Genomic DNA, 21,629 nt, shown 5'->3' on the forward strand with positions numbered 1-21,629 from the left:
TGTTTCCTTATCCTTGTCATCCCTGGTTATTATCATTCTTTCTAATCTCTGCTCATCTGATAGGTGTTTGCATTTTTAAAAATGATTACTCAAGTTGAAAATTTTATTTTCCAATTGATTTTTATAAAAATGCTTTATATTCATCACATTAACCTGTCATCTTTCCCATTACAAATGTTTTTTTCTTAGTTTATGACTCATAGAGATATTTAAGAAAAATGTCGTTAAAAATAAATACCTTTTAGACTTAAATTTTCCCCATTTTATAGTTAACTATATAGTGCGGTAAAATTCATCCTTTTAAGAATAGTTTCACTTAAGGCTTTTATATTTTAGTCCTAGTTGGAAAGGGTAGCCGGCTATTAAATGCATTCCTGTTCTGCTTTCCTCAGGGCTTTCAGAGGTTCTATTTAAAGCTTCTATCCTTACGGTACTTTTTTTTTGTAGCAACACAGAGAGAGCCCCTGAGGTTCTGCATGGCTGTATGTAAGAATCCTCATATCCTAGACCAGAGCTGGGCAAACTTTTTTGTAAAGGGCCAGAGAGTAAATATTTTAGGCTTTATGGGCCAATACAGTCTCTGTTGCAACTATGTGAAAGAATCGTAGATGTAAATGAACAGGCGTGGCTGAGTTCCAATAAAACTTTATTGATGGACACAAATTTGAAATTCATGTAATTTTCACGTTCCTTGAAATATTCTTTTGATTCCTTTTATTTTATATTTTTAATTATTTTATTGAGGTCATATTGGCTTATAACATTGTGTAAATTTCAGGTGTACATTATCATATTTCAGTTTCTGTATGGACTGCATCCTGTTCACCACCAGTAGTCTAGTTTTTATCCGTCACCATGTGTATATGCCCCTTTCCACCTCCCCCCACCCCCTTCCTCTCTGATGACCACTAATCTGTTCTCCTTATCTGTGTGTTTGTTTGTTTATCTTCCACATATGAGTGAAACCATTTAAAAATGTAAAGCTATTCTTAGCTTGTAGGCTGTACAGAAATAGCTAGCAGGTCAGATATGGCCCGTGGGCTATAGTTTGCTGGCCCCTGAAATAGAATGTCTAGAGACAGACCTATACAAATACAACCAATTAATTTTCAACAAAGGTGCAAAGAAAATTTAATAAAGAAAGGATAATCTTTTCAAGAAGAGATTGGTGCAGTTGGACATCCATAAAAAAAATGAACTCTAACCTAAATCTAACACATTATGCAAAAAATTAACTCAAAGTGAACCATAGATCTGCATGTAAAATATAAAGCATAAAAAGTTACTTCTGGGGGCTGGCCCCGTGGCCGAGTGGTTAAGTTCGCGCGCTCCGCTGCAGGCGGCCCAGTGCTTCGTTAGTTTGAATCCTGGGCGCGGACATGGCACTGCTCATCAGACCACGCTGAGGCAGCGTCCCACATGCCACAACTAGAAGGACCCACAACGAAGAATATACAACTATGGACTGGAGGGCTTTGGGGAGAAAAAGGAAAAAATAAAATCTTTAAAAAAAAAAAAAAAAGTTACTTCTGAAAACATAGGAGAAAAAAGTTGTTAGACATGACCCAAAAGCACAATCCATGAAAGAAAATACTGCTAAGTTGGACTTTGGCAAAATTAAAAACTTTTACTCTGTAAAGATACTGTGAAGACAATGTTGTTGGTTGGTCAGTTTTTCTTACGAGGCCGTCTGAGCCCAGTGTTTAGTAAATAATTGCCTGATAGGTAATTGCATGAATTTTAACGGCCTTGGTTTTGTTCTGCATCTTGAGACTATTCTTCGTTATACAAGACCACGAATCTCCCATATTGGACCCTTCCCTACCCCTCCCCCCTATACCCCAATGCCCCTTCTCCCCCAGGGTGGTGAACAAATGTGCCACACTCCACCACTCAGGCCTGGACTCAGCTGAACAGCCTGAGGGCCAGAATTTGACCTGAGAATTGCATTTTTCCCTCACTGCACAAAGCCTAGAAGCTACTTTTGCTGAGTATAGAGAAAATGACCCCAAGCAAATTTTTATGCAAAGGAATGAGTTTTCCTAATAGAAAAGTTTGAAAGAAATGTAGATTTGTCTCATGAAGAATGAAGATAGAAGGTGGGAAATTAGGAATTTACCAATAGCTGCTGTAGCTGGCTTGGGTGTTCTTGACCTTCATAATGAGCATGGCTATGCCCTTCCCTTCTTATTCCTTCCCGGTGCTTATCCATGAAATGAAGATACTCCCCCACCCTCATCCTTCTAGCCTTCTTTGTGTCTCCTAGAGGTGGTGCAGGAGCGAAGAAAATCTCTTAAAACATAAAGAAAGATACTTTATAAATGTCAGTGTCTTTGTCAATGAGGCAAAATGATTTTTTATTGTATCTACTATCCTTTTAGTAGAAGAAAAGTGTGTATTTGGATGCAGAATCAATCCAGTTCTCTAAACATAAATGAAAATGAAAACTCAACTGTAGGATGCACATCCTTGAGAGGTAAATAGTGCCATTAGCCATGTACTTTGGAGGAGCTGAAGGTGCCATTAGAAACAGCTTTTAAAACTTAGCATTAAGTGGTCATCTCAATGTAAATGACCTAACAAGTAGAAAATGAGAAGTTTCTATGAAAACGTATTGTTACGTAACTTCACATACTTGACAAAAAAAATATAAAAGTGCTACCTTAACAATTTGCATCTTGCGTGTGACTCGTTCACGTGCCAGATTACAAATACACCAGAAAGGTCCACTCTGGGAACATCTCCTTTTCACATGATTTTTGAAGTAGATTTATGGGGGTAAAAATTCTTTCATTTAGCTGTTAGAAAAAGAGGCTAAAAGCACATATATTTCCTGAGACTTAAGATTATATAAACTACAAATGAAATAATGAAATCAGCAAACAGTTCTCTTATATTTGTTGTATACAAACTATACAGCCATGTCCCTCAGCTCTGGGGGGTGCCCAACGTGAATGGTGACCCTGGAGTTGGGCCAATATGGCAGCGTCTATTTGGGTGCTATTTTCTGAAGAGGCTCCAGATAGAAGCGTCTTTTTCTAAGAGAGAAACAGGCTGTGAGCACTGAGGCCTTTGGGGCTTCTGCTCTGGGTTGTCTCCTATTAAAATCCCCTCGGGCCTTCCTGATGCCTGCCTCCCTGCCTTTCATAATGCCTGTGGAAGCTCTGTTCTCTTTCTGGGGACTAGGATTTGAGTTCAGCTTTTTTCTCATTTCTTAGTGACATCTGGACTTAGAGGTTACATCTGTAGCATTTCCTAACCCATGTGCTATGAGTGGATTATAGGAGTGTAGGCTAGTGATCCCCTCAGCTCTCCAGGGTGGATGGGAAGGGCCTTAGGTGGTTGGAACCCCCCTCTGGATTGATGGCCTCCAACATCGTTTGGCCTCCAGCAGTATGTCATCGAAATATTATCATTTTATATGTGCACCATTATCTGAAAAAGGTTGAGTGGCACTAACTTACTGCATGTATTTAACTTTTCCATCTAAAGACGTTTAACACTCACTCTACTTTTCCTTAAGGAATGCTCCACCTTCCTTGTTAGAGAAAGCTGCATATGACTAGCAAAGGAAACTCCAGGATAATTAAAAAACCCTTGTATATATCTTATTTCAGAAATTCTTTCTCTAGGACTTCTTATGGGAATTAGACCTTGAAATAGCTCAGACTTTTAAAGATAGAACTTAAAGTTCTATTATATCTAGAATAAAATAACTTCACTCTAATTAAAGAAACCATCTTTCTAAGCGAGACTGTAGCTTCTGGTTGCGGCCATGATGGAGTAAAGAGTATTAGACTTACTCTCCTGCCACAGACAATTTTAAAATTGGACAAAATACATGACCCAGCTGTTTTTAGGCGTTAGACAATACGTCGCGCAGGTATGTGGTCCTTGAGAGAAGGGAAGCACAAAGTGAGTTCCACATCAACCCTGGCTCTTTGCCTGGGGGCACTTTCTAAATTGCAGCGTGGGACAGTGGAACCCAAACAGAGCAGAAGATTCACTGGACAGAAGATTCATTGGAAACAGAGATTGTAATTCAGGGCTGCCGAGGTAGCTGGGATTTTCAGGGCAAGGAATTGCAGAGGAGTGAGCTGTGCAAAGAAAGAGCTCCAGAAGTCTGTATATAGGGGTCCCTTGAGCTTTTGGCCAAATACTAAGCTATTAAGTGCATCATTAGGGCAGGACTCCACCAGGCCTGGCAGAAAATAAGTATAGAGAGTGCGTGGGCTGTGAGCTGAGTGAATCACCAGCGATGGGAGATGTCGGAGTTCTGGCCAAGCAGAGTAGGAAAACTCTGCTGAACACACATGGCATCAAATTGAGAACACCAAAAAGGCAGCCATAGGAATAGTACTACCCCCCTGGACCCAACCTAATAAAACCTAAAACCAAGGCTTGATAGGTCAAGCTGATCTGCAAGTAATTTGCCCACCATGACAAAACTCAACTGTCTTGCAAGGAAGACAACAAAATCCAGTCTCTCAACAATGTAGCTTGCACAGTTGTTGGGAACATACAATCACAAATTGCTATATGTATGAAGAAGCAGGAAAATGTGAGGTATGGTATGGGTAGCTTATGAAAGACATGGAGAGGGCACATTTCTGAATATAGTTTTCAGGCGTCAGTGTGTGCTTCCATTAATACTGGCATGACCAAAAGGAAACTTGATTACTGCTTTTTGTGTGTTGCTCATTCCGGGTGCAGACATGTCACCACTTGGTATGCCATGCTGTGGTAGGCGTCCCACACAGAAAGTAGAGGAAGATGGGCATGGATGTTAGCTCAGGGCCAGTCTTCCTCAGTGAAAAGAGGAGGATGGCGGCAGTTAGCTAAGGGGAAATTTCCCAAAAAAAAAAAAAAAGTATAGCAAAGCCTGTAAGTTATTGCCCAATAAAAAGTCAGGATTTTTTACAAATAGGTGAACTCTTTGAGGTCATGATGTCCCAGTGTCAGAAAGCCATGAATGACTGCCTAAGCCTCAGTGAGCCCAGGATGTTGACTTTTTGGAAATCTGACATTTTCTTGAGTGAGCTTGTCCCTGGGACTGTCTCCTCGGCTTCCCTCATTAATTGTGGTCTGCCAGGCATTTCTTCTGACACTGAAATAGACCATGGTTCTGTTTTTTGCCCTGTTACCTCATAAACTGTGATGTCGATAAGCCTGCGTTAGTAACTAACTTATGGGGATGCTGGAAATTCTGAGCAGAAATCCCAGCCATGCAGAATAATTGCATCTCTTGGGGAGGTGTTAACAAGCAGAGGCAGAGCTGAGTGCTCCTGCTCTCCAGCTTCTATGGAGCTTTCTCTCAACAGCCCCCCAAAGCTCCGTGTAGAAAGCGTTCATTAGTAAATATTAAATAGTGCTTTTTGTACTGCTGGTAGGATGCTGAGGGGGTGAGACTCCCTCAGGGTACTCCAAGGCTCACTCAGCAGCCACACCAAAATTGTACAACACTCACCTTTGCCTCAAATGATGACTTCCATCAGAGAAGGTCGTGGAAAACAGCCATGCTGGCTAACTTCTGGGAAATGGTACTAGGGAGCGTGGGGACAGCGGACCACCAGGAGGATTGACCGAGCAGAATGCTCTTCTTTTTCATTTGGATCAGCTGGTGAACCCATTTTCATCTTTTCATTTTTTGCTTTAGCATGTCTATTTCTAATCTATAAGTTCCAATCTAAACTCAAATAGGGCACTTATAGTGTCTGAGAAAATGTGGCCTACATTTTAGAAGTACTTTTTAAGTTGCTACCACAATTATGAACAAATAACAAATTCAGGACAGACAACAGGTAAGCCTGACCATATAGATGAATCTTTCTTGTGTAGCTAATCTATACCTGCCTCTTCCTCCTTCAATCTGACCTCATTTCTAATGTTTGAAAATTGAGAGACATAGATCAATTGGCTGGGGGAAGATTGGGCCGTCCATCAATTCGTCCATTCAGCCAACATTTATTCAGAACTGATATTTACCAGGCACTGTGCTAGGTATTTGGTGGATACAGAGTTTGTGTAAAGATAAAATCCCTTGTCTTCAAGGAGCTTACCATTTTGAGAACCTTGCTACTCAAAGTGTGGGCCATGGACCAGCAGAACCTGTTAGACATACTGGATCTCAGACCTGCCCCAGACCTATTGAATCCAAATTGGCATTTTTACAAGATCCCCAAGTGGATAGTATACACATTAAAGTTTGAGAAGCATTGGTCCAAATCATTGATTCTCGACCTGCACATTGGAAGGACCTAGGGACCTTTGAAAAGAACTGATTCTTTTGGTCCCACCCCCCAGAAATTGTGATTTAATTGGTGTGGGGTGTAGCCCAGGCATTGGGATTTTTAAAAATTCCCCAGGGGATTCTAAATGTGCAGCCAGCTTTGAGAAACACTGATCTAATATGTTGCTTTGCACTCTTGACAAAATGGAGCCCAGGATGATATTGTGGCTCATTCTTTTAACAAATTTACAAGACAGGTGGCAAGTTTGTCTTTTCTAAATACTTGAAGTGCCTAGAGTAGAGGCAGACACACCAGAGCTCACTGGGGGCTCCCTGCCAACAGGTTGTATGTCAGGGAGCGGCCTTTAGCTGGTCTCTGGCGCCAGAGCTGTGCAAAGAGGTGGAGCACTTCAGCCATGTTCCCTCGGGTCTCTCTGGCAGTATGGAGCGGACTGAGGCATGATATTGAGGTCTGGGCAAGGCCTCCCTGCTCAGACACACGCTGGGGCCTTGGCATCTCTCTCCTTGGCCCTCCTCCAAGTGTGTGAGCTGCTGCCAGGGGCTTTCACCTGAGGGTGGTGCTGAGTCACGTGACAAATGCATGCGAGCTTAATTAAGAAGCTTTCCCAGCCACAGTGTCCCTCATGGTCTCTGGGACCGGTCCATAGAATCACAGTAATGACAGTAACAACCACCAGCAGTTGTGTCGCTCTTTATACCTCGCGAAGATTTTCCTGTGTATCAAGGGACTGAGACCTGGGGTTTTTATCACTAGTGACCACTGATGTATCAGGCGGCCCAAGTTTGCTCCCTTCTCTCTAGGAGGTGTCTTGGGTGTCTCTGAACTCCCTCCCTCTGACCCTTCTCTCTGAGATACTTAGATGACCCGAGAGAGTACAGAACACAGAGGGTGGAGTACAGCACACCTAAGGTTTTGTTTATTCATTCCTTAAAAGGAAAAACATTTGTATTTTAGAAGGAAAAATATCATATTTTACTGTAATATATACCTGGTGCAGAAGCATAGAGAAACCATTTGGGCCATTTTAAGGACTTGATCATGGAAGAGTGAGCATTCTATGTGAGAAATAGAATTCTTTCCATTCCCTTGGCCCTTGATGAGGGTCCCGGTCTGCTTTCCTTTGCTTTCATGCCAATAGAGTTTATGTCTAATCATCATTGTTCCAGAAACCTTCATCTGCATGTTTATCTTTTACTCTTTCCCACCGCAAACTCCCACCTCATTCAGAGGCCATCCCCTCACCTGCCTAAAGTCACCCTAAAATCTTCCAGTATTGTGGCCATACTGCCTCTCTCCTTCCCCCACCTTTTGCCATCCTCTCTGGGGACATGCACTCCACCCTGATGACATTCTAGCCTCACAAGTCATTGATAGCCTGTCCCTCCATTCGGTCCCTGTCACTCATGGGTGCCATCTTGCCTCACATCACTGTTCAGTAGACATTGGTTGGCAGCCTCCTGGAAGCTAAGCACTACCTTCACTCGAAGTGCCAATTCTTGAATATTCTCTTCTGTGACCCCAGCTTCCTACTCTCCCTCTTCTCTTTCTTCATGCTTGGTGATCCTGCCCTTAACCTTTCTCATCACCTTGCTTCTTGCTTTCATTCTCTCCTTCCAGGCTGCCCAATGTCTCTTGGTCCAACTTGTTTTTAAATCTAGGCTAGCACTCCTGCTAGTGTCTCTGTGCCATATTGATTCACTGTGTCTGCCTCTCCCACAAGGCTCTGAGCTTGGGAGCCCCAGAAAGACATGATGATCTTTTTTCTCCTGAATTCCTCTCCTACCCTACATGTTTTAGGTCCTCGGTAAATAAATTGAATTCACTGCTCTTTTACGCTTCTGGAATCACACAGCCCTCATACGAATAATTCTCTCCTCATCTCTGCCATCAAAAGGCTGGTTCTTTTGTCTGGTTTGTCAGAGGACTTACTTTCACTTCTCTTTTTGCTGTCAAAATTGTTCCTGTTTCCCTTAAATTAGCTTCTATCGCTAGGGGAGAAAAACAGCCTCGGTTCTCTGAAAATCTCCAACCCACTCCAGGCATCTTGATCCTGCGGCTGTTTTCTGTCCTGCAACGAGCTTCTTTTTTCACTTTTCTTAGTATTCTAAGTCACAGTGGCAGTTTTCTTTTTGGAATGTGCTTCTCTCATCCACGAGCCTTGTCTTTGTTCTTGTACCAATCAGGACAGTTAGACATATTGTGTTCTGCTTTCCCTCTCTTACCTTGAGCGATGCAGTGATTGGCACTGTTAATCATTTCTTAAGAAAGAGAGTATAGAGGAGCCATCCAAGCCATTCCCCACTGATGGGGATATAGTAAATATAATTTCATAAGCACTGTTTTCCCCTGTAGGCCGGCAGGAGTTCTAAAGTTATTCTGGATGTGCTTTTGCTTATCAAAATTTTCTTTGTTGGTTTTTCTCACCTATGAAGCAAAAGATTTCATTACATTGGTTCTTGGGTTACTGCTTGCGTAAGGCTAAGGTGAAACATGGATTTGCACCATTTAGAAAGTTCGAAAGAAAGCCTTTTAAAAGAAATGTAGCACTTAACAATATTTGAGTGCCTTTTGTGGACGTAATTCTGTATCATATGATCTGAAATAAATGTGGAGGGAAGTCCAGTCCTCACATAAACAAACCTTTCACACATGAAAAAGATTTAAGATTATTTGAAAAGCTGTTAATGATTCTCTCTTCTTTGGCACCAGAGCTCTTGGTTGATACTTGTTATCAAAAAAGACCTTGTGTAATATTGTCTGTCTTGCACATAAGTCTCTAAGCTCCCGGGAGTTAGGGATCATGTTCTTTGCATGTTTAATGTTTGGTGCCTTATAGAAGGAACTTAAGTATATTTTGCATTCAGTAGATATTTGTTGAATTGAATATCATGAAGTGCAAATTAACACAGTTGTGAGTGTTAGAGAAAAGATAAAGCATTCATTATAGTCACCTTCCTAATGGTGAGTTTCAAGTTGGGTTTTGAAGATGAGAAGGACCTGTTCAGAAAAAGATGAGGAAAAAAATGTGCCAGGCATTTCCTCAGATGCAAAGCCTTCTGGATCGATAGACTTAATTTCTCAGGATCAGGAGTAAAGAAATTCCACCCACTACTCCTTCATAAGTTTTTCTGCTATCATTGATGACATAACATCTCAGAGTCAGAAGCCATAAAATTCTGCCACCACCATCCCTGTTTGTGAATCCCTTCTTTGGGGACTGATGCTAGATTCTTTAGGGGATGGTATGACGTGAGCAGGACCAGAATATTTACCTGGGCTTCTCATCATTTTCCAAGAAGGATAAACATTCTCTCATGTTATAAGTCTTTTGAACCTTGTTTTGTTCTGGGTAAATCTGAATTTGATGCTTCAAGTGTGTTTGTTTTTGATGTTGGTTGGGACTAAGGACCCATTTCCAAAACCCACGTTCTCTTCTAAAGCGTTGGTTTTATCCTTGTAACAGATACCACTGGGCGAAGGGAAGGTGGTGATCATTTACCTCTCACCCGACGTGGGCCCTATGTAAATTTATATAGAATCATCACAAGTTAACGTAGATAGAGGCTATCTTGTCCTGCAATAACCCGAATGTTGGACTGCAAGAGATCACAGAGCTGGGGTTAGAAAGAGTCTTCACTGATTCCACAAATATTTGCTATATTGGGCATTGTGCAATGGGCTGGGTTATAACGATGAAAACGTCAGATGTGTTCCTCACCTTGCTGGAATGTGTGATCTAGCAAGGCACAAGTGAGTCACATAAGCTATGACCCTCCAGGGGCCTCTACAGCCAGGCCCGAGGCCAGCTGCCCATCTGCTACCTGAGCTCTCCTGGCCCCTTCCCCAATCCCACTGGTGCTGTGGAGGCCCATGAGTGTTTCTCCATGGGCCCTAAGCGTGATCCCCTCACTTTCTTCAGCATTTCCTGCTCAGATGTAACTTTAAAAGTCCTCTGTGTTACTGGCATTTTTTGGGAAGCCTTCACTCATTTTGGGCTTTCACTGGGAAGTTGTTGATCATAGTCTGAGAAATTGAGTTTTTACTCAAGGATGTGTACTTGACAGTGGTGCATATATTGTACGTACACTGGGCAAGAAGAAATGCCCAAGCAAGGAAGTTTATGGTAGGCCAGGTGAGTCTTGGATTGGTGTGGAGAAGTGGAATTGGACCCAGAGAACAAATGCAAGATGTATTACAAAACTAGAGCAAATCAGAGTTCCAACCAATTGAGTTTGGGGAAAAATAGGAGTGGCTTTATGGCTGAGGTTGAGTGCCCAGGAGACCCATGAGGCTATCAGGCTCAGGATGGAAGCTTGGCAAAGGCTGAGCTCTCTCTCTCCCTCCCTAGCACCTGGCACAAAGTAGGCACTCAATTAACGTTTGACGAGTCAATAAACAGAATAAGGATTATTCAGGGGGAAGCAGGTTTGATCTGAAAGAATGAATAGATTTAGTCATTCATTTAGTGAGCAAACATTGGGTTCTTGAGATGGAGGAAGGGCTTTTCATGATGACAACTGTGCCCCATCAACATCGAAAGGAGAAGGTAAAGGAGAGCAGTGCATTAATGAGCTTGCGTAAAGTGTGACTTTTCTTATGCTTGGCTGACTGTCGCAAAGCCCTTTTTAATTTTGACAAGCTTTGTGACAGGCTAATCAAAGAGATCATTTGTGCATGTGATATCTTCTAAACCACGTTTGCAGTTAATGATATAATTTTATTTCAATAAAATTAAAACGAGTAAAATACATATCCTCCCATCTTTAAAGGAAAAAAAAAAAGATCTTATTGGTTCAGGGAATCTAAAGGCAGCACTGGCTGTTGAGTCCCACCCAGCAGCAATAGCACACTTAAGTTTTTGTTCTCCATCTGACTTTGGGGTTTGTGCTGACTTAGTCTTAGTAACCATTGTCGCATTGATAGTGGCCTCAAGGAATGGGCCTCCGTTCTCTCTGAAAGGGATGTCAGACCTCTCTTTCTGGGGAGGGTGCTTGCCCCATTTCTCATTCTCCGCTCTCCTGTTTCCTAGGACTGCATCGACGTAGGCTGGTGGGAAGGAGAGCTCAACGGCAGACGAGGAGTGTTCCCTGATAACTTCGTGAAGTTACTTCCACCCGACTTTGAAAAAGAGGGCAATGTAAGTCTTCGTGGCTTCAATCTCAGTGCTCCACACACTGTCAGAATTGTGGCTTCCATGAGGGGACTTGGGATGCGGGTGGGGAAGTTTCACGTAATGTTGAAGAGCACTGGCATTTTAGTCTGACGGACCCATGTTCTGAGCCCTTGGCTGCCCTCTACCCAGTGTGACTGTGAACAACTCCATTAACTCTACAAGCCTTGGTTTCCTCAGCTGTCAGCCGGCGAGAGTGATCCTTATTCTAGGTTGTTACGTGAATAAACAAGATAATGTGTATAAAGCACTTGGTGCAGTACCTAGAACATTTAAGCACCCAACTAAATGGCAAGAACCCTTGGGTTCTCCATTTGGTAAGTGGATTGCCTGTGTCCTGCACAGCACATCCTTGGGGGTGGTGAAGTGGCCAATATTGTGGAAGTGGCTGGAAAGCACATTCTGAAGCTGAGGACACAGAGCAAGACCTGCTAATCTTCCTACGGTGTATATGTGTGTCTGTGTATACATATATGGACGTGTATACATACACGTCCATATATGCATATATACACACACCTCTGATCTGTGCTTTCTCTTTCTTTGTGGGATCCCATTTTACGATGCCATTGTTTAAATGAGCCAATCCATCTTTATTCACCTCACTCCAGGTGAATTATTTTTCTGATGATGATGTAACACAAAATGTTGAAAAGTTAGAAGCATTTTACATTATAAGGGGACAGTGACTTGGCCTTTTCCATCCTGTTCTGCACCTCAGAGCTCTTTGCTCAGGCTTTCGCATCATTTCTGCCTGCCTTTCCCAGCCTGGGCCCTCTTCATGCCCATGGGCGCTCTGTTACTGGCCCATGAACTTCACCTTGACCCATCACCATTCTCATGGAGCTGAGTTTCAGGAAGGATAGCTACAATACTAGTGGATTGGTTGCCAAGGATACTAAACAGCATTGATGGTGTATGCACTGCTTAGATGAATGGATATAATTATTCAAGAAGGTAGGTAGTGTTGGCACCCACCAAGATTATACCCTATAGATCATTAGATTGGTTTGAAGCCTAAGGCCACACCTTTTAGGCTTTTTGATGGCTTACTTTCTTGTATTGTTTAGCTGAAAGATATTCTGTTCCACACCTCTTATTTTCTCTTGGAATCGAGTTTGGGGTTCAGAGAATCTGGATTCTGCTTCTTAGTGTTTTCCAGATCCTTGATACTTACTTCTGGTCCATGGGCCACACTTTATCAGCATGACCTGCAGCTTATTAGAAATGCTCAGACCCCCTGATGCATCAGAACCTGCATTTTAACAAGATCCTCAGGTGATCTGTTTACACGTTACAGTTTGGGAAGCACTGGTCTAGAAGCAAGTATCTGTCTAAGTAATGACAACCTCATCTGCCAGTTCCCAACCATATTTTAGGAGGGAGAAATTCACAGAACAAAGAGGAGCTTACCATTCAATAAAGAAATTTTCCACCAAGCAAAATCACTTGAGCCATTTTTACTGATGAGGATCGCGGTAGTGGCTTACCAGTTGACAGAATCCATCTCTGAGAGAAGCAGATGCTAACACTTAGTAATGACCAGATAGTAAATGTTTTTAAACAATAGGACGCAGGAATCAGTTTGGCAAACGCTTATCGAGTGTAGTGGTTGTGGCTCGAGGCTGCAGCACCTGGTAGACCGGGCTTGAATCCTGGCCCTGCACTTACTTGTTCTGTTCAAGGTCAATTCACTGAATACCTCGAAGCCTCAGTATTCTCATCTATAAAATTGCAAGAGTAATGGTACCTGCCTTGTTGACCTGTTGAAGAAATTAACTGAGATGATGCATCTGATTTCCTTAGCACAGCACCTGGTACTTGGTAAAAGCCCCATACGTGTTAACTATTCTGGTCTTTGTAATTACTATTACCACAAGGGTGGGAAGGCTCCAGCTAAAGCTGTGCAGTAATGATGGAAGTCTGACTCTGCTTATTTTTGCTTTGACTGGTCAAATCAACACAGAGTTATCTTGGTGTTTTGGTGAGCTTCCTTGGGAATACAAGTACCTCTAAAAACTTTGATGAATAGCCTTTAAAAAGATTTCTAGTGCTTTATAAAATATACTGGTAGAGACCAGCAAGAACAGAATGGCATAATTTTCATGTTACTTCTCATATTTTTTCAGGATCTACTACCTGACAATTATGTTTCATGTTGATTCATTTATTTGCTCTGTATTTGTTGGGTCCGTTCTCTGGGCTGGCCACTCTGCTGGTTGATGGGAAGTAGAGAGTACATATGGTTGTTGCCCTCATGGGCTTAGAGTTGGGCAGTGCATCTGGTGTTCGGGGCCATAGAGATCTGCCAGACCTTTCCGAAAGGACACTGAGGGTGGGCCTCTCCCAGGGAATGAAAGCGAGGAGGCCATCCAGACTGCCCGTTTCACCTTCCCACTGATTTTTGTGAGCCTGGTAAAAGGTGTTCAGATCCTGAAGCATTTGGATGCCAAACCCTTCATGGTGACTCCTCTCCCTTTGACCAAGGAGTCTTAGCAAGCACACTGTCCTATTAGACGTTTGTCACCTTCTTGGTTCTAGCTGAAGTTGTATGACCTTGAAGTCTAAGGTAAATTCTGGATAATTCTTTTAACAAATGGGTAAAGCCTGTGGTTGCCTACATTTTGGCACCCTGTCTGCTAGTTTCTAGCGTATTTTAGTGGGGCAATAAATTCACTCAGGTGAGAGAGACTCCATGGCATACTTTTCTAGAAGCTCTGCTCTGTTACATAATGTGTTAAGGAAGGACTTCCACTGAGACAGTGAAGTTGTCAGTGATGAGTAGACTCATCTTGGCTTGCTCACTGAGGCATGCACGCACGCTCTTTGGGGCCCCATGGGCATCTCTCCAACTCCAGACAAGCAACTACTATGTTTTTGATAGGTCTTTTAACCTTGTCCCTAAGAAGCAGAAAACTCAATTTTAGGGAAACAATAGTCATATCTGTCAGACAAGGTAATACCTACAGCTGAGATGTGATTGTATAATATGACATTTAGCTTTTAGAAAATTCAAAGTATTACATCCTTTTCATCCTCTCTGGCCTATAAAACCAGCCAACCAGCTTTGCATCAGTTATTATACCAGCCTTTATTGCTGCACCCAGAGTGGTGGTGAGTTGGTGATAACCTGACTGGAGATGGGGCTTTCGATTGCTGAGTTGACTGTGTAAAGACGATTAGAACCATTAACACAAATACACTATGTGAATGACAGAGTCTGAAACATTATGCTACCACTGGTTTCAGCAGATGCCATCTTGTCTTGCCAGTGGCTGGGGTTGCAATCATTCACCCAGAAAAGAGGCTGATCTGTGATGATTAGGGTAGACAGCAGCATAGAGCACTTAGTCAACAGCAGACTTCTTGAATCAGGAGGCATCGCTGAAGCCATTCTGACGAGGCTGGCGTATTTTCTGCTGGGGTGTGCATTCAGGTGATTACCAAAGGGCCTTTTGGAATTCCTGGAGGTCTTTCTTTCAGGAAGTGCTCAGCAGATTCTCTGTCACCAGGGTGACAAATGCTTTGGGGCTTTTTCACAAGATATTCCCTGAGAGCACCCGTTGATCTCTTGGTGCATATTTTAGAGCAATTATGTAAGCTATTTATGAGAGAACCTAGATTCAATGGCTGTCTGTTTATTTTGAGCCTTGACTGTAAAATTAAATATCAGAAAGGAAAGATGAAATATTCTGAGAGCTCTGATGAAGCAATGTGCACGCTCTGTCATCATTACTGAAGGAAAACAGGGAACTTGGACTCTCAAGAACCGCAGGAACAGCTTTTCACTGTCATTAAAAAAACAGACTAGGTATTCTGAAAGATAATGTTTCTGAAAGATAGTGTTTAAAGATTTAAAGTCTCAGGCGCAAGTTCTTTTAAGAGAAACTGTTCAAATCACCAGAAGAAAGTGCTACTATTCTAATATGCATTGCTTTGGAGGGCTCTTCCGAGTTCGTGCCATGTCAAGAATGGGGCGTTGCTAAGCTTCCCATAGATGTTTCCTTAGTGAATGCTCTACACTGAAGGGTCCGCCTCTCAGCCTCAGGGACACAGAAACCTGCCCTCAAAGATTTCTAAAGATGCCTGTGACTGTGATGCAGTCTCACTTTTGCCAACTCACAGAGACTTACACCAGGAGCAGACTGCCAGCTTACTAATTGCAACCAGAACTGAAATGTCAGCCCATCTGGAACGCATGGGTCTGCCTGCCCTGGGCATTTGCTCCCTGTGGGCCTGATTCCTCAGAAGCCAGATTCTATAGGAAACCACGTTTCTTTGGTGCTTTCTGGGAGAGCAAGGAGTGAAAACAAGAAGAGGAGCTAGTTGTTTTCACAAAGGGTCTTGCAAGTGTAGCTCGAGGTCCCCTCACGCATCAGAGGGAAAGATGTGCCAAGGGAACTGTGTGTTGAATTCAGCTAAGCCCAGATGATGCTTGCAAGAGCACTGCACCTTTGGCCTCAGCAACTGTCCATTTTCATGGCTTACCAGACCCTTCCTGTTCATCGTCAATCTCCAGACTCATCGTGGTACAATTAAGTATGTTTCCCTTGTTCTTGATTACAATTGAGTGCCAACCTTAAGATCATTCTAGATCACTCAGCAGGAGTTTTGTAGGTTCCAAACTTTAACAAGAAAGGAAGTCTCCTGCTGGATTCCCATAATGGCTAATCCACTGTAGGTGAATTTTGCTGGTTTAACTATGACTACCTTCTCTTCACCAAGATCTTAGGAGACCCCTTACCTTAACTCTCATCATCTGACAACCCAGTTTATAAAACTGTCCTCAGCTGAAATTTTCTTTGTTCCTAGTCATCTCCTTCAGCCCTTTGAGAATCACTATTCTTTCTAATTTGTAAAGATGCCCAATGAATTATTTCTCCATTTTTGATCTTCCAAAAAGAAACAAATATGTGCTTCTAAAACAACATTATAAAAAAATCCACCTATGACATTATTTGTACGTACATTTAGTTTTCTGGGTAATTTCACATGCAGAGATGGGGGTTGTCAAGGTGTTGATGTCTCCAAGTATACTGGCCTAATGAGGAGCCCCCACTGAGCTTCCCTGAGGTGGCCTGGATGGTGCTCCTTCTCCCTTCTCTGTTGGTACTTGCCGCCTGTACTCTCCCAGTTGAGTACCTCATCCAATATATCCTTGCTGAAGTGATTCTCTCTCATTTCTCTGTCTGAACTGTGATCTCTTTGAAGGCAAAGCCCATGTCCCAAGTTTCTCCTTCATGGGGCCTAACAGCATGCATCTTGTCAGTCCAGGCTGCTATAACAGAATACCATAGACTGGGTGGCTTATAAACAACAGAAATTTATTTCTCACAGTCTGGAAGCTGGGAAGTCCCAGATCAAGGCACTGGCAGGTTTGGTCAGATTTGAGGGCCTACTTGCTGGTTCATAGATGGCTGACTTCTTGCTGTGTCCTTATATGGTGGAAGAGGTGAGGGAGCTCTCTCGGGTCTCTTTTTTAAGGGCACTCATCCGAGAGCTCCACCCTCATGTCCTAATTGTCCCCAAAGGTCCTACCTCCAAACACCATCACATTGGGTAAGGTTTCAACATATGAATTTTGGGTCCATTCAATGGACATTCAGTCCATAGCAGCATGCTTGGTACGTGGTTTGCACTCAGGAATCCCTTGTCCTTTGGTAACAAGGTGTATCTTCCCTTCCTTCTGTCCCTCCTGGCCTACTTGCTGCTCTCTCCTGTACAAGTATGAAAGAGGAGGAAGAGTAGAGATTGGGGCAGGGAGAAGCCAGGCCCCTTGTCAGATTCCTCTTCCCAGACAAAGTGGGGCCCAAGTCCTTCCGTCTGGACGTGGAGTCAAGGCATCACTTTCAGGATAGGGTGGATGGAGTGAAGGGATGAGCCAAAGGGGTGACCTGATAGAGCATCTTAGGAAGAAGCTGAATACCAAACCCTGAGTGCCTACCCAGTAGTCTGGCAGTCTGGATGGGCCCAGCCAAGAGGGAGAGCATGGATGTAGGCCACCAGGCCAGAGGCTAAGGAGAGGAAACTCGAGAGAGACTTTGCCAAGAGCAGGTTTTGTGGTGGCTCCCAGGGATCTCCTGTGTTAGGGACTCTATGGGGTGCAGAGGGGCAGTTACAGACACTGTCATCACCCTGAGCATAGCCCCAGCCGTGCTCTTCAAAGGTGTTGCCACTCTACCAGGAACAGGGGAGAAAAGGGAAGAGTGGAGGCCCCCATGTGTTTCTAGAGCCATGAGGGGTGCCCTGGTCAGGAACCGTCCATTTGTATCTCCTCTCCAGCATCACACACATACACCTCCTGAGAACTTAGCTGGATGCCTGAAGGAGGACTTCCCAAGGCTCAAAATTAAGCTAAAATTTGCTTCCAGAACCTTACCATATTCCTCTAATAAAGCCCCCGTAAAGGGTACCCAGCCATCTGGAGTATGCTTCTCTGGTTACGTTCACAAACCACATGTCTGGGACCAGAGCTCTGAAGGCAAACTGGCTCAAGTGGCCAAGTAGCCAATGAGAATTCCTGCCAGGGAGGACAGCTGAGCCAGCTGACAAGCTCTTTCACTTGGGACTGGCCAGACTTGCCAAACAAAGGCAGAGTCAATTCTGAAATCCTTCAGCAGGAAGTAAAACTTGCCTTTCTGCTGTCTTCACTCCAGAATATTCAGCTCTAATTCCTTCCTGGTAATAATGGTAAGAAATCAAATCTAGTTAATATATCCTTATCCTTTGAAGGATGGTGTTTGCTTCTCTGTCGAAGCCAACAACTGTACGCATGGGCAGACGCACGTGCACATGCACAGGCCTGTGTACCCTGCATATGTGAAGACCGTGGAAGGCGTTCTGCTCTCCCAGAAAATGTTGGCTCATTGATTTTGTTATGAACATTTTCAGGTTGGCTCTTCTTTAATGAATTGCCATGGTCTAGACATTGAGAGATGTCAGTTCTGGGCCCACATTGGCTACCACCTAGCTGCTGACATGGCCCCTCTAGGCCTCAGTTTGCTCAGCTGTAAAGTGGCCCCTACGATCATGCATAGCTCTAACGTCCTCTCTTTTTAGCATTGACCTACAAATTGAGCAGGTGGAAGCCACCTGAGTTTAGAGCCGGAGCATTTTGTTTTCACCATGGAGGGAGGCATAAAGAGAATAAATAGAACAAGTGCCTTTAAAAATTCCTGACTTAAAATACCCACCTGAGTTGAAAGGATGTTTCTGTCTGCACATCTATAGGAGCTAGTTAATGCTGGTAAACTCGATAGAGAAAACGTTGACCTACTGTTTAACATGGGGGTCTCCTGGGTCCTGTCTCCTTGTCTCCTTTATCCAGTCACAATTGGACATCTGGAGGAAAATCCACTAAGTGATATGCTTACATCTTTTTATTTGCGAATCATAAACTCCTGTGATGAATTTTTTACCGTCACATTTTGCTACAGACTTGCCCAGTCTGCCTTCTCAGTTCTCACTTCCCTGTCTTCCTGTTGCATTAAAAGAAAGATTCATCATAGGCTCAGGTGTAATTCTTTATTAATCATTTGGGAGGTGGTCTAGAACTACAGGGAACCCTGGCCCTGATTTTTGTTTAGAATTACCTTAAAAAACATCTTATTTGAAAATGTGGCATCAATTCTCAACTAAGGAGGCAAGAAGTCTAAGTTTAAGGGACTCAGAGAATGAAGTCAGTCCGGTGGTGGTGGGGGGAACAAAAGACAACCTGTAAAGCTACTCTGCTAATGATAAGCAAAGTAGGCACCTCGCCAGCATTGATCAAGCATGGTGGATGCAAGACAGACAGCTCACAAACCGTCCCTTCCTTTCCAAACCGCCCCACCTGCCACCACAACTGCCAGGGCTCCCAGCAGAACCTCACACCTCTGCCTCCTTCCTCTACCACATTCAAGCACACACTTGCCGTAACCACACTTTTCACACGCTGTCTGCCAGCACAACACCCCTTCCTTTCTCTCTCGGTGCCCCTCCGCTCCGCCCTGTCACATTTCATGTGTCTGCCACATGCCAAATCTGACACAACACTAAGGGTTTTTCTCTCTGCACAGCAATCTTGGAAAATATGATGCCTTATAATTGTCTTTTTTTATTTGGGGCCCTGTGGTTTGAGACGAGGTCACTGGGGAAATGGCCTCAGCAAGAGGAGGCTCATATGAAATTGGTTATAAAAATTTTTGAACAGCAGGGCGTGAGGAAGATGTCCACGGGGTAGGCATTGTTGGGGCTTGGCTGGGAAGAATTAGGCCACGGGGTGTTGGCAGTTTCGTGAATAAGAAATTACTCTGATCCTGAGGTAAAGGAAGGTTAATTGGCAGAGTGTCAATGATAACTTCATTAGGTAAACACACATCTGTCCCTGGTCTAATTTATACCCAGACAGAGAAGGGAGGAAGAAAAAGGAAGGAGTCAGGGTGGAGAGCTAGAAGGGGCTGGCAAAGGGGAAAGAGGAGCGTAAGATCTGAGAGCCAGAAACACATCCATCTGGTGGAGGGCCTGTCTGCAGTATGCAAGGCGAGGTGCCCCTTAGAGCATCTTTCTTCTTTTTTTTTAATAATAAAGTTTGTACTCATGTAGACAGTACAGAAAAATATTAAAGAAGTGAACACACACATACTTACACACACCCGTGATCCTACTAGTCAGCGATCACCACTATAAACTTTCTTTCTAGTCTTTTTCTTTGTCTCTATATATTGTAACATAGTTGAGCTCATAATGTAGCTGCAATTTGATACTCGTTGTTTTTTTTTTTTTTTTTTTTTTGAGCTTTAACATACTGCGGTTCCCTGTGCTTTTGTCAACTCTGTGTGTGGTTTATGGCCACGTGATGGTTTGTCTTGTGGATTCCCTCTGGCAGGATGGACTCTTCACAGTGGTTAAGAGCTTGCTTGCCTGTGGGTCACACAGCCCTCCACCATATTTAAGAGCCTGGTGACTTTGGGAAATGACTTCATCTCTTGAAGCCTCAATAAGTTCATCTACAAAATGGGCATCATAATATCACTACCTATAGAGTTGTCACGAGAGTTAAACGAGGCAGTGCTGACTGACTCCCTCTGCTTAGGAAACCATCTCCTCCTGAGAGGGAGGTAATATTATTGCCATTTTACAGATGAAGTCGCTTGCCCAGTGTCCACGGCCAGTAACTGAAAGAGCCAGGCCTTGTAGCGAGCATGGGATTCTGAATCCCCACCTCTTGCCCACCGTGCTGCGCTGCTTACTCGGGGTAACTCAGCCAAGTCACCCACCTAGTAAAGAGCAGAGCTGAAATCTCATTGAATCCAGAGCTTACATGCTGTGATGCCCCCTGAGAAAGTTCCTTGTGGGTCTCACATTCTCTAGGTTTTACTTAAAACCATTTCTTCCCGTGCCCGGTACTACATCAGGCACTGGTGGGTCGGAGCCGGGCATGGGTGGGGGCTTTTGCTGGTCCCTGTGGGAAAGTCACAGAGGTATGTTTTCAGAGTGCAGGAGAGAGTTCATGGAGCTTTTTTAAAATCACAAGTATATGATGCCCAGAGAGGGCCAGGAGAAGTATCAGCAGCGACATGGGTTATATGCTCATACCCTCCCCATTTCCATCTTTCCGTAATGATTTTGATACTGAGATGGTTCTCTCCTTGCCTTTGGCCGCCCTCTCCCCTGTCCAAGAATGGTGTCCAAGAATTGTGCCCTGGCTGGATTCTCGGCCCCTGAATCATTTGCCAAGTCCAGCCTGACCATCTTCCTACAGTCAATCCAGGTTGAGCAAGGAGATGCCCTGGAACCAGTTCAGGGATGAATGCCATTGATTGCATTGCTGCCTCGTCACCTACAGCGTGACAGGGTGTGAGAGAAAAATAAATAGTGGCTGATATGCAAAAACCACCATCTCTGTTTCCAGGATACAGCTGGTCTGTGGGGGGCCTCACAAATGGCCTGCTAGCCTCAGGGTGAAAAGGGCAGAAGGCTTCGAACCCTAACCCAGCTGCATGGGCCCCTCAGCCTGCATTTTGTTGAAGGTCCCACATCCAGAGCAGATCTGATTTAGAGCCGTCCCAGCAACTCTTTCTGAATCGCTTGGTTATTCAGCAGATTAAATCTTAATTGCAAATGCGGTTTCAGCGTAGGAGTACCATTGTGCTTGCTGGTTTCAGGCCATTTTTGCTGAGCCCTGCTTTTTCCAGAAGGCTGTTACAAATTTAGAAAGGGGGAAATGA

General features: G+C 43.7%; 1 protein-coding gene across 2 annotated transcripts in view; it reads left to right on the plus strand.

The window, feature by feature from the left end:
* SH3KBP1 (SH3 domain containing kinase binding protein 1) overlaps window positions 1-21,629 on the plus strand; it is a 313,922-nt gene that overhangs the window by 235,721 nt on the left and 56,572 nt on the right. For both annotated transcript variants that reach the window (XM_046673657.1, XM_046673658.1), the window contains one exon: window positions 11,281-11,388. In XM_046673657.1, the coding sequence (XP_046529613.1) occupies window positions 11,281-11,388 (108 nt within the window). The remainder of the gene's footprint in view (window positions 1-11,280; window positions 11,389-21,629) is intronic.

Source organism: Equus quagga, chromosome 10 (assembly GCF_021613505.1).
Source record: "Equus quagga isolate Etosha38 chromosome 10, UCLA_HA_Equagga_1.0, whole genome shotgun sequence".
Taxonomy (NCBI): domain Eukaryota; kingdom Metazoa; phylum Chordata; class Mammalia; order Perissodactyla; family Equidae; genus Equus; species Equus quagga.